Source organism: Manis javanica, chromosome 5 (assembly GCF_040802235.1).
Source record: "Manis javanica isolate MJ-LG chromosome 5, MJ_LKY, whole genome shotgun sequence".
NCBI classification, from domain to species: Eukaryota; Metazoa; Chordata; class Mammalia; order Pholidota; family Manidae; genus Manis; species Manis javanica.
In genome coordinates, this window is record NC_133160.1 from 129,577,200 (window position 1) to 129,590,057 (window position 12,858).

Consider the following 12,858-nt stretch of genomic DNA (forward strand, 5'->3'; position numbering starts at 1 on the left):
AAGCTAAGAAATTTTGAAAACAGATGCAAATAACTCTTATTTCATGCAAATATTACCAAGTAACAGATACGAACATTTTGCACATGACAAATCCAGGGAATGTGAGTAAGTATGGTCTTTTGGAACAGAGGAATCCTTTGCTTCTACTGACTTTCAAGGCATATACTGAAAATCATTCTAACAATTCAGGAGTAACCCAAGAAAAGGTGGACTCACTACTCAATCTGTGTAAGCTCACACACCTAGTCTCATGTTTGAAGCAGCGTTAATTATGTTTTACCATTATGCAAAAATTCTTAAATCACATAGTCCACAACTACTTCAAAATCATTCCAACAACATTTCTCTTAAAATGATGTTTTAATCATGATGGAATCATTAATACCTTGGGAAATTTTTAGCTGTGCCATGGTCAACTTAGTATCAGCTGCATTTTCTGGATGCTGATCTGAAAATTCCTGAAATGTTTTTAGTTAGAGGGGAAAAAAATCACATTTAATTTATACAACTAACCATTCAAATTTTCTCAGCTACATAGTATTTTTTAAATCCAGTTTTAAAACATTAAACTTCTGGGTTCAGGTCAAAATTTTAACTTTGAAAAAATTTTATTCAACACCCATTTTGCTTTGAAATTATGCTCTGAAAGTAAGTGCAATAATTTCAGGTTTTCAGAAAGTCACTAGTAGAGAAATAATAATTAAGATTACTACATAGTTTTTTTAAAAAGAAAGACACTCAAGTAAATGACACCTCATTACTGAGAGCCCCTAGGCAACTGTGCCCTCAGTCTGGTCCTAATTTTACCCTGTCCAATTTTCCAATGTTATCTACCCTCAAGAAATTTCAAATAATCCAAGAGTTGAGTCATGTCAACAAAAACCAAGGCAGTATCATTTATAATTGTAATTGTTTTGGATTGGAACTCACTGGAGAACCATTACTGAAAAAGGAATAAACATGTTTTCAAACCTAAAACTCTTTAAATCATGTTAAATTGATCTCCAGATGAAAAGCATTCTTCAGGGTTTAGGGCAAACATTTATTAAGGAAAATTTATATAAAACAAAGCTACAGCCCAAGAATGAACTAAGTGACACTCTGGAACTTGCCTAGTGGTATATTACCTATTAGTTTTCCTATGAAATTTATAAGCTTGTATTTTATTATAACATAATAAAAATGAACAAGGCTGCATCATTAAAGACACCTCATTAAAAATTCAAGTAATTCCTTTACCTGAAGCAGCTCTATTGCTTTGGTGTGCTGTTTTTCACGGCAGAGCTGGGCAGCTTGGATTAACACAGGCAGGAGATGCTCAGGACTTTGGGACTGCAAAGTGGCAGATATTTTGCGGCACTGTTCTGCCTGGAAGACAGTATTTTTCCCCCACAAAAATTAGCTGGTTAATGAAATTAAACATTAAGTGAATGACAAGAAGAAAAGAATGGGGAAGGGAGGAAGAAATCAGTTGAAACAAAATAATAAGTGTAGGACTGCCAGGGGTGAGAGAAGTGGTTTACATTAACTATTTTCAATTATTTTTCCCATAAGAAAGATTTCTATTCACTGAATTTAAGCGGAGTTCTGAAAGCATTTAGGAAAGGACAAGTTCCAAGTTTTACTACCTCTTACTCTACCACTGAAAATATCTGCTAGAAGAATATGAAATCATAATTAGAATCAATGCACATCAAGAGTTAGAACTGACCTTCTTAATATTTTTAACTTGCTGTGATTATGCACAAACTACAATGAAAGATGGATCTTAAAGCTATAATCATGATAACCATCTTTCTTACTTTAATTCAGAGATTAGAAATAAGGTAATGAGAAAATTTATCTCATTACATGTATGGTCTTGTCTTCTTCTTAAAAGTAACGAATTGTACATCTTTACAAAGGGTTGTGCCAACAGTTTAACAAGTAAAATCTATAATATGTAACATTCTGAAGAATGCATGGGTTTAGGACAAAATATAAAAAAATACAAATAGATGGGACTGATGTACCCATTAGGCCTCTTATGCCATACTCCAAAACAGGGGAAAAGAGGTCTGTTATTACCTACCTGGTTTGTGTACATAGCAAGTAAAGCTTTGTTAAATTCTATAGCTTGCAGTTGTTTCTTGGAAAGCTTAAACTCTACCCCTTCCGCATTGGTTAATTTCACCTTCTTCTTGGAGTCAAAGACATTTTGGTCCTGGCAAAGAAAAGTTCACCCACAATTACCAGTAATCGAAGACTTCAACTCTTTTAATTTTCCAAGGCCTATTCCTCCTTCATTTATTTTGTATAAATGGAACATAAGAGCTGGGAAGATACTATATCTACCTGGTTGTGGTGCCTCACTAAGACCCTTATAATGTGTGTCTTGGGTTCTTGGTTTTCTTTTATTTTTCTACTTTCAAATGTTTGTTTTCTACTTTCAAATGTGAGCTTTTTAGAGAAAAGTACATAGGGACAGCACAGTGGAAATTAGGACTACAAAGATAACTAAATTTGCAATGAGGAAAGTAACTAATTTCTTTTAAATATTGTCATTATGTAAGCAGAGCATTAAAATTCAGAAATATGTTCACACCTCCTTTGCACTCACTTTTAGTAAAAAAATACAATGCAACATAGCAACTGTTTTCCCTTTTCTTAAGGGCCTTCTCACCTAGGCAAGCACAAAGAAGCTCAATTTCTGAAATTTTTGTGTAGGGCAAGCAGTGTTTTCTATCTAAAGAAAGTCCTGTTAAGAAATATAGTCACATACCTTTCAAGAAGAAAGATAATTAAATCACATTACATCCTGAGGACAAACTGAGCATCTGAGTGTCCACTATGTGTACAAAATTCTAGCTTTATTAAATGATGTATTTATACAAATAAGTGATAACATTGTGTTTTTAAATCAGGTCTTCTACCAGTTTAAAGACTAAAAGAATGCAAAGAAGAAATCTAAAATAAATTATTTTTGAGTGTGAAGCTCAAAACAAATATGAAATTATTTTAAATGTACAGTAAGAAACTGGCTTTCATATAAATTAGTTCTCAAAAAACCGTATTTCTAGTTGGTATTCCTATATCACTATTTTAATACTTCAATTCATCATGCATGCCACTGCCAGATTTCTCTTAAACTTTGCTATCATGGCACTCATATTAAAAAATTTCATTTTCAAGGCCTCCCATACCTTGATATCATTAAAAATAACCATTTATTTTTTTTAACTAGCCAGCATGTATCTTCTGTTTTCTCGCTTCCCCCAAGGCATAAATATTGTTTCATATGTTCATTTGCTTATGCTGTTGCTTAACCTTAAACTATATCCCTCCTCCAAAGGTAAGCTCAAATTTGCCAACCAAAGATCTTTTCTTTTACCACATATTGTAATTATAAAGTATAGAGACAAGAAATTTAAATATGCATAATTTTTCTCAATGTAAGAATTAGATTCTTTAACTATGTAATGATTAAGACCATGTTTCATTTTTCTTTTGCATTACCTATTGCATGAAGCACTACTTTGAATAAAAAGTCAGAAATAAATGCCTGTTGACTGAAGAAAGATGAGTGTATAATTACATTAAGATTAACATAGTATTTCACACACTCTCCTCCCCACAATTACATATCAGATAAAAAGAATTTGTCCTCACTAGCATTTCAAATCACTCATAACATAGTCAGGTAAATATAGTTGCTGAGATTCAAATGCTAGCATGAATTTTCGGAAACCTAAACCATGCCAATGGCCTGCAACATCCTGTAACAATAACCCCCACCATTACCCCATGTCTGGGTATCCTCTGAATTTCTGCTATACAGGGAGAGAGGTACCATGAAGGACCAAAAGCACACACTTTCAAGTCAGAGATTGCGTATGAATCCAAGTTGTACTTCTGTGACATTCTACAAATCACTTAACTCATTCAGCTTCAGATTATACTCCTATAAATTGGAGACAAGTACTGCCACCTAAAAGGGTAATTGTAAGGATGAAATAAGATGGCACATAAAAAATGCCATATCATAGCATATAAAGAGAAATCAAAAGTTACTTTTCTTATCTTCTCCTGACTTGCATTTCAAATCTGAACTTGAAGTATTTTTCCATTGAAACAATGTTCCAAATGGTGGTTAATTTGACTAGTATTTTTAGGATTGTCTCTCTCTCTCTCTATATATATACTCATAATATTTTACAGTTGGGTTGGGGGGCGGAGCAAAGTGAGAGAGAACCTGCCCATGTCTCTCCTCCCCCACCCCAAAATAGAAACCACTGGAAAGAAAAGTTACACATAAAATTTGCATTTTCAAACTCACTAGATGAAAAAATCATGTGAAAACATGCTTACACTGAAAGATTTTTTTTTTTCAAGATTTGGAGTCCAAATAATTTATGCCTCTAACAAATAGAGATTCTCCACATTATTATAAGCTGGGCAAAGGGTAAGATTTTAAAGTCCAGGGTCTGTAACTACAAAATATTTTTATTTCTTGAATATACTCTGTAGAATCATTATCATTCTGAGAGTTAAATAATACTCCCCACTGTGATTTTGCTACAAATATTTTGTCATGGAAAAAAGAACACTTATCCTAGGACAAAGCTGAGGTAATATGCTTTCAGGGTAAAATGTTAAGGATAGGAAAGCCATGGATATTCCATACCTTGTTAATGGTAATGATGTTATTTGCAATCACAGCTAGCAATCCCACATCTGTTGGCCTGTGAACAACAGTCAAAAAGGAACAAACCTTAAAAAAGAAACCTCATACCTTATAAAAGACATTTAATTTTAGTATGCACTTACTTTAGTTTTATTATCTGATTGTAAAGTTGCAAAGCCTCCTCTGTACGACCCTGAAGCTGCATAATATAGGCCATCTGCCCATGAATGATGGCCAGCTCTGTCTGTGGGTCTTCCTCAGTACCATCCTAAGCAGAAGAAGAAACTATTTTCTATAAATTCTCCAAATTGATCCACATATTTACCTAGTAATCCGAACATTTAAAAGATACATAATTCTAAAAAGGACATATCATTTTCAGAAACTTTCCCTTAGAGTCTATTCATTTAAATGTAGGAAGTGCGACCAAAAGAGGGACGTTTAAACGAGAATGACACAAAGACAGATCCTAGAAGAGCATGGCAACAAACTCAGGAATACCATTCAAAGATCATTATTACTATCTTAAAAAAAAAAAATAAATCAGCAAGCAGGTTTAATTATTTTTACAATGATACCACTAAATTCTGGAAACAATTTTCTCATAAAAACATATTTTTTAAATGCTTTTTAATTCTACTATAAGTAAACCAAGTATTAAAAAATTCTAACTATCCCTGTACAAAGAACTTCAAAAGCTGAAACTACTTCTGTAGTTAAATTACAAATTACTTCTGTAATTAAACCAGCAGCTCTCTTAATTGACACTTCAGATCAATCTATATCCCCTCCGGAAAAGTTGACTGACATACAATGAATGTTCAAAGTTAGGAAGCTGCTCTCTTTTTACCACATCTAGCACTCCTGCAATTTTTCCAATCCCATTATGCCAGTTGTGTATGATAAGCTAATGATAAAACTTAATGAAGTGTTACAGTGTGAAAGGAGACTTGTTTCAATGGAAACTATGTTGAATGCTCTAAATTACTGTCTAGGTGTGAGCAAAAAACAGTAAAAGACTGGTGGAAAAGCTAACATCTGTAAGGATGCTGTAATGAAACTATTTCACAACTGTCTTTAAGATACTGTGCTTTAAAAAATCAAAACAAAACTGGAAATCACAACTGTTGGCTTATGCATGGGCTACATAAGAAATATGCGGGAAATTCCTATGAAAAGACCCATCCTCAAAGACCTGAGCCCTACATCTAAAACAAGAGAATGAATTTATATTTATGTGAATTTAAAATAAAATGGGTAAGGCATATCATACAAAAATTTTTGTGTCATAATTTCTTACCCTAAGAGACTTCACCAAGTAACTGATCAAAAGGGTTTCTATGGTGATTCCTATTTAATGAATCTATTCCCAAAAGTCAAAAAATACTACAATAAAGCCTCCTACAAATTTGTTAGTTGGAAGTGTAATATTTGGGTTTAACAACAATGGAATACTTACAGAATCTTCTGATAATGAGCAACGGCAAAGATCTATAAGAAAAAATGGTTTTAAAATTGACATTGCTGGATAACTTCTATTCCTTTCACCATCTCAAAGAACAAGAACTAAATTCTTGGGCAAATTTCAAGATAATTTTAACAACAAGCAAATTAAAAATTAATTGTTAGCATCAGCTATATTATATAAATATTATCAGTCCCTGATTATTCTAGCTCTTTGTTATTCTTTCATTTGTGATCTGTTAAAATATTTTTAAAGGTCATTTAAAAAATATAAATGTAACAAATGTTGATTGCAAAAACTACAGAAAAGTATAAAAGTAAAGACAATAATCATACCACCCTGAGAAATACTATTAGCATTTACTTCTTTTAAATGTAAATGCACAGCTGCATTTTAATTAAAAGTGGGATATCCTAAATACTATTTTGAAACCTCCCTTCCCACTCTTAATATCCTGTGGATATCTTTTTTGTATTAATAAATCGAGATCTACATTATTTTTATTCTTAATGACTGCATGGTAATCTATTTGTAGTTATAATAAGATTTAGCCAATCCTCTAATAAGACAGAAACTTGTAAGATATTTTTGAATTTTTTCTATGAACATCTCTCAATTAGCATTCAAAAGACACACAGGTAAAATGATCCAACTGTTTCCTTAAAAGAAATTTCTAGAAATGAAATTCTGATCAAAGGGTTTGCAAATTTTAAAATCTGCTTCACATCAACAAACTGTCCACTGCCAAGCCTTTTTACTCAAACCTGCAATGTATAGATATGCCCTCTATAGGTAGACATAATACTACCTATACTGGGTATGATCAAAAAATTGTAATTCTCAAACATGTTTTTCTTCTTGTGGTACTCTAACTTCTGCTCTTGTTTTAACTTCATCACTTAAAACAGACTCTGCTCCACCTTTTTTCCCCCTGAGCATTTACTATAGTCCCTGTAACACTTTCATAGCTTCCAAGGAAAGTGAATACAGAAGTCTAAATGTTTCAGGACTTGAGACCAAAGTTAAGTTCTCTAATAAAATTGTTTTTCTTAATTAAACACTTCAAAGCATGTAACTATTGCATATGGAAACATACTAAATATAATTAAAATGTGCTTGAATATTAAATGTATAAATGTAGTGTATGAATGTGTACACATGCACACACATATGCACACCATATTATTACTATACTTGAGTACCAGTTTAATAATAATAACCAATATTTACTGAGTGCTTATATTATTTGCCATGTACTACTGAAAAGTGCTTGAGATTAACTCAATTTAAATTTAAATTGTACTTTCATAGTAACTTTTTCAAAAACCTCAAAATTCAAACTTTAAGGTCTGGTGTAGATAAAATTGGACTAATCATCTGAATTAGGGCTTAAACAGAAATAGAGAAGAGATATGGTCAAAAAGCAAAGAGAAAGGCTAGGTGAACTTTGAGAAATCCCAAATGCACCAATATTTCCATTTAAAAACTTCAAAAAGGTCAAATGCAATTTTTGGATAAATTTTGCTAATACACACATTACAATTACATATAATTTTAATAAACATCTAACCTTCAGCTTTTTGTAGGATTTTCATTGCCTGGTTCAGCTGGCCTTGTCCTATCAGTGCACATGCAGCATTGTAGCACAGCTCATGTGTGCCTTCTTGGAGGCCCAAGTTCTCCTGCCATGGAGCAAAATAGCAGTCAAACACTAGACAAGAATATTATTTCATGGCCGTATATATATATACACAGGGATACTTACTGGAACCACTTTTTCCCAGTTGCTTTGAGCAGCAACAACTGCTGAAAGGTTTGTTTTTCTCTCCTCGTCATAATCATCTTGGGAGTTCCGGACGAGATCTCTATATACACCTAAGCATTCATCATAGCGTTCTAACCGGTACAACTAAAAAGACAATTAACAAATCAGAAGACAAGGCAAATGTAGTGTTATGTCTCTAACATCATACAAACTCTTCTTGGAAACACTCTAAGCAGGAAACTAAGCTAGCATAACATGGGCAATCAACTATTTTTTCCTTTATAATTCTAAAATTAGTTTTGTGTGCAACTAATACTTTAAAAAAGCTACTTGCAACAAATCTCTTCTATTTTGCAGATGATTCAGTCAGAAAAGTCATTGTATCTACCTCCTTCCTGAGGTTAGTTAAGTGCCTAAGTGGGCTGTGAAAGAAAATCTTTCTATAGAAATCACCCTGTTACCTTAAATCTGAGTTATAATGAAAAAAATTTCCCCTACACCAAAGAATTGCTAAGCTCTAGTAAACAGGAACAAAATTAGATATTAACAAAAGGATTTAATATTTCCCAGAAGTTCACTGCAATCTTCATTTTCTTTTTCCCAGAAACTGGTTATCCATAGGGTAGTATCAAGCATGCAAAACATAGATACACGATCCATGAACTTGCCCAAATCTTTCTTCAACCCATTTTTATTGTTAAACTCATACTACCCCTTGGGGTCAATACATTCAATACAACATTATTTGCCCTAACCTGACATTTTACAAATCTGTAATATAGCACTTCTGTCCTCTCATCATTAATAGTAATATAGGCTTAATTATATGTCTCAAAACCCTTTTAGAGTAAGATATTATCAGGGATTTCATGAACCAGTTGATTTCATCCAAATTCTTATCCATCATGAATTACTTTATTTTAACCTTAGAATACCAGTTGAAAACTAGGAAAGAAATACAATTTCAAAACTGTGTAGATTTATAAGTTCATTGGCCTTTATCTTTACAACTATAAAATCCAAATTTAATAGGATAGTTCTTACTTTTCTTAACTTTTTAATCGCCCTGAGAAGGAATTTTTTCATAGAACTCTTATATATGAAGCTGTTTATATAAAGATCAAGAAGAGGGAATATGTTCAAACCTCAAGAATTAGTTTGGTGGCCAATTTTGTGGAGTATCAGGATGGGCTGAGGTTCCTCATCCCTACTCCTTGCTACACTACAGTCATGCTCACTCAGGAAAATTGTCAACAGGTATTTTAAAGCAGTAATTACCACTTGTCCATAAAGCTCCTTTAGTTTGTCTGTCTGCTGATTGGCACTTTCTATTGTTTTCAAGGCATTCTCAATTCTGTTCAGCCTGTACTCGCAATATGCCTTCTCAAAGGAAAGAGAGTTACTGAAAAGGAAAGAAACAATATCAGATTATCAACTAACATCACAGAACACCCACTATATGCCCAACACTGCTCTAAGCACTTCATCTATATTGTTATTTAATCCCCATTAACAATAGAAGAGGAAATTGACAGTTAGTGGCAGGTCTGAAAATCAGGCCATAGCCAAAAATACTATCTTCATTTCCCTACCTTCTCTTGCTTTCATGGATATTCTTACTAGAATTAATGGCCTTTTGAAATAAACATTTAAGAATGAAATCATGGATTAGTTAAATAATAGTCTATATACACAATGTTAAAACTGTTTTAAACAGATTATAGAAGTTTTTAAAATCTCATCAAATAGTAAGCCATATAAAGCTGCTTTTTTAATTTGTTCAAGAAGCAATTGATAAGCAAAGTAACTAGAAATCTTAAGATAGCACTCATAACCTAACAAGTGGTAAACACAACTGCAAAAACAGTACTTACCTACATTGACTCAAACATTCAGCTACATTAATGTGACACCCAAAATTTATTTTGTTTCAACCATAACTCATGATATTTATCAAATTTTTACTTATACAGTAAAATACACATATAAATTCTTATGTCTTCCTTTCTTATACAAAAAGAAGTATACTATATACTGTTCTGCACCTTACAAACTACGATCTCACTGAAGAATAAATACACTGCAAACTTCATTTCAACACACATTTCTTTTGGAGCTGAGGCCTAACTAGGAAGAAAAATCAAATTACAGTAACAATTTAGAATATAAGTTCATATTTCATGAAATGATATAAATAATTGAAAGAAGATTAACAACAAAATAATCCACTATATATTCTAAAAACTGCTAAAGAACTCTGGCGCTGAAAGATCTTGGCCTAAAATCGCATTCACCTTAGCAATTCTCAAAGTAGGTGGGCAGAGAGGACGACCTACCTACACAGGACTGCCATACCATCCTGGAGACCTCTCTCTACTTATACATCCCTATCCTACATGTTCTGCTTCTATGGCTTTGTTTTCCTAATTCAACTTCTGGTGAGTTGTGCTATGTCCTCCAAGAACTTGTTACATTTATGCTCCACATCCCTCCACAGTTTACCTCCTTCTCAGTGGTTCAAGGGAAGACAGGGGCAAAGAAAAGGCTACCTAAGGCAGAAAAGAACAAAGTTACTATTGCTTCTTCCAGTGTCCCAAACACTACTGGCAAGCAAAAGAAAAAAAGGAAGGAAAGAAAAGATTAAAAAAAAAAAAAATCACTGAATACTGGAAGAAAAACATGAAAATGGTTATAGCTATGAAGAATATGTTTCTAATAACTGCACAAAAAACCAACTGAATCACTTACTTGGCTAACACTTTGGTGTGAGTATTGATGACATTCAAGGCTTCCTTGAAGCTTCCATTCTGGATAAGGCATACCACTTTACAATGTAGGGCAGTTACATCATCCTTGTTAACCTGCAGTACTAGAGAACAATTTTCAGAAAGCAGTTTTTAAATACATTCTCCACATTTTTACTAAACGTTCCCACCCCTGCCCTCAGGAAGCTACATTTCTAACTTAATTGCAGCAATGATTAGTCAGAATTTCAAAAAAAAAAAGACTGATCTTTTTTTAATTTAAGAAGTGGTCATAAGAATTATAATTTACTAAGATTTTCAATGGGATAGATTCCCACGATGCATGTACCAAAAAAAAAAAAAAAAAGTGCAAAATGAAGAAAGAAGCTGCCTCCAGCGATTTCATCTTGGTACATCATGCTACATCCTACGTATTTCATTACTTCACAGGGAAAGAAGACTTCATGTACAGTTTCTAAGCAAATTCTTAGGTTTGAGTACAAGCTTGTCACAAAATGCTTTGATATTCTGGGCAAGCCATTTAATTGCAAAATCTGTTTTCTGATCTGCAATGATTATGAAAGCATTACTTATTTTACAAGGTTACCAATATTAAATGAGAATATTTTGGAAAAATCCATAAAACACAATTTATCCTGCCAGCAATATTTCCAAAACCATTCAAATCTTCTCCTTTCACGTAAGATGACCAAAGGGAAGTACAAGGGAAGACTCGGGCAGCCAAGTTTCATTGCTAAACAGCTGTTCAGTGTCAACCCATGCGCCTGGGCAACTACAGGAATCCAGTTCTAAGAAATAAAGCAATGTCTACCACTGAAGAAAATATGTATTGAAAAGCAAACTGACAGCTTCTGTTGATTAAATAATTCCTGTAAAATACTGAATACACTACTGCTGAGTGGTATTGGCTGCAGGCCTAGCCAAAGGCTAAAGTTAATTCAAAACGAGTTTAAGAATCAAATAATTCTAATTAGTAGTTACTTTCTTTAATGTCTGAAATCACCAAAAAAAGCATTGAGGGCACAATCACTCCTTGTCATATTAACCCAGCAATAGGTTGTTGAAAATTATTTATAAAGCCTTGTATGTTACTAACATAATTTGTGTGCTATTACTGCTTTAAACAGCCAAATTCTGTTTTGGTACTTACATTTCCAAATCTATGAGACATAGGCTGCATCTTCAGCAAAGAAGAATTCAGTACATTAACATGTTACAGAGAGCTTTATAAAGCTTGGTCATATCACACTTACATAGCAAAGGATAAAGATAGTATGAGTAAACTTCACAACTAAGGCAGTTTACTCGAAATGATCTGTTACGAGGCAAAAAATAGGCCAAATTTTTCTTCCGACGTTATTTCAAGTGTTAGTGCTTTCACACACACATTTTCCTGTCTAAAGGTTCCGGACAGATACCCTCTGGAGAAATGACAGGCCTGACATCCAGATCCAGCCCTTCCATCTGCCCTGAGTGAACAGCTTCCACGCGATTCCATCACTAAATTATGAGTCCCAAGCAGATTCCTCCCCTCACTGCGGCCCTAGATAACAAGCTCGCTCAACTATGCAGTCTCGATCACTCCGCTACAAGGAGGGAGAAAAGAAGCCATGTGGAACATTTGCAAAAGAAAGCGTGAAAACAGGAGTCAAATAAGAAAACAGTTTGGAAGAGGCGCTGGGAGCTGCGGTCGCTTTAAAACCCTCCCTCACTCCCGCGGCGGGTAAGGAGGGAAGTACACGTGGCGGAAACGCAACCCGGGACCAGCGCGGGCTTGGTGAAGCCCAAGGGCTGTGCTCCGCGCCCTCTGGATACGCGACTCTATCTGTGGGCGGCCGCGGACAAGGTGGGTGACGAGTCTCCCCTCCCCGACTCGACTCGGAGGTGGTCGCGCGCTCCGGGAAGGGGCCGCATTCTCCTGCCCGCCCGGGCCGCCCCGGCGCCTGCTCCCACACTTACGCTTGTTGACAGTCTTGAGAGCGCGCGTGAAGTCGCCGTTCTGGCCATAACGGTTCACTTCACTCCAGAGCGCAGATACCGACACCCCTCCGCCGCCGCTGCTCGCCATCTTGAAGAAGACGCGAGCGGGGGCGGGACGACCTCTGCCCCGGAAGAGAATGTCGGAAGCAGCCAATGAAGGAGGAAATTGGGGGCTGTTAAGCGTACAGCAGTCCGAAGCATCCTTATCCCTGCGTTAGCG

At 34.7% G+C, this 12,858-nt stretch overlaps 1 protein-coding gene across 1 annotated transcript in view; it reads right to left on the minus strand.

Annotated features, from left to right (window-relative positions):
- SRP72 (signal recognition particle 72) overlaps positions 1 to 12,735 on the minus strand; it is a 30,469-nt gene extending 17,734 nt beyond the window's left edge. The window contains exons 1-11 of the mRNA XM_017658414.3: positions 12,618 to 12,735; positions 10,642 to 10,762; positions 9,172 to 9,295; positions 7,894 to 8,037; positions 7,699 to 7,810; positions 6,123 to 6,154; positions 4,807 to 4,931; positions 4,664 to 4,721; positions 2,072 to 2,203; positions 1,240 to 1,368; positions 386 to 458 (exon numbers count right to left, since the gene is read on the minus strand). Coding sequence (XP_017513903.2) covers positions 386 to 458; positions 1,240 to 1,368; positions 2,072 to 2,203; positions 4,664 to 4,721; positions 4,807 to 4,931; positions 6,123 to 6,154; positions 7,699 to 7,810; positions 7,894 to 8,037; positions 9,172 to 9,295; positions 10,642 to 10,762; positions 12,618 to 12,726 — 1,159 coding nt within the window. The 5' untranslated portion in view covers positions 12,727 to 12,735. The remainder of the gene's footprint in view (positions 1 to 385; positions 459 to 1,239; positions 1,369 to 2,071; positions 2,204 to 4,663; positions 4,722 to 4,806; positions 4,932 to 6,122; positions 6,155 to 7,698; positions 7,811 to 7,893; positions 8,038 to 9,171; positions 9,296 to 10,641; positions 10,763 to 12,617) is intronic.
- Positions 12,736 to 12,858: the final 123 nt, after the last annotated feature.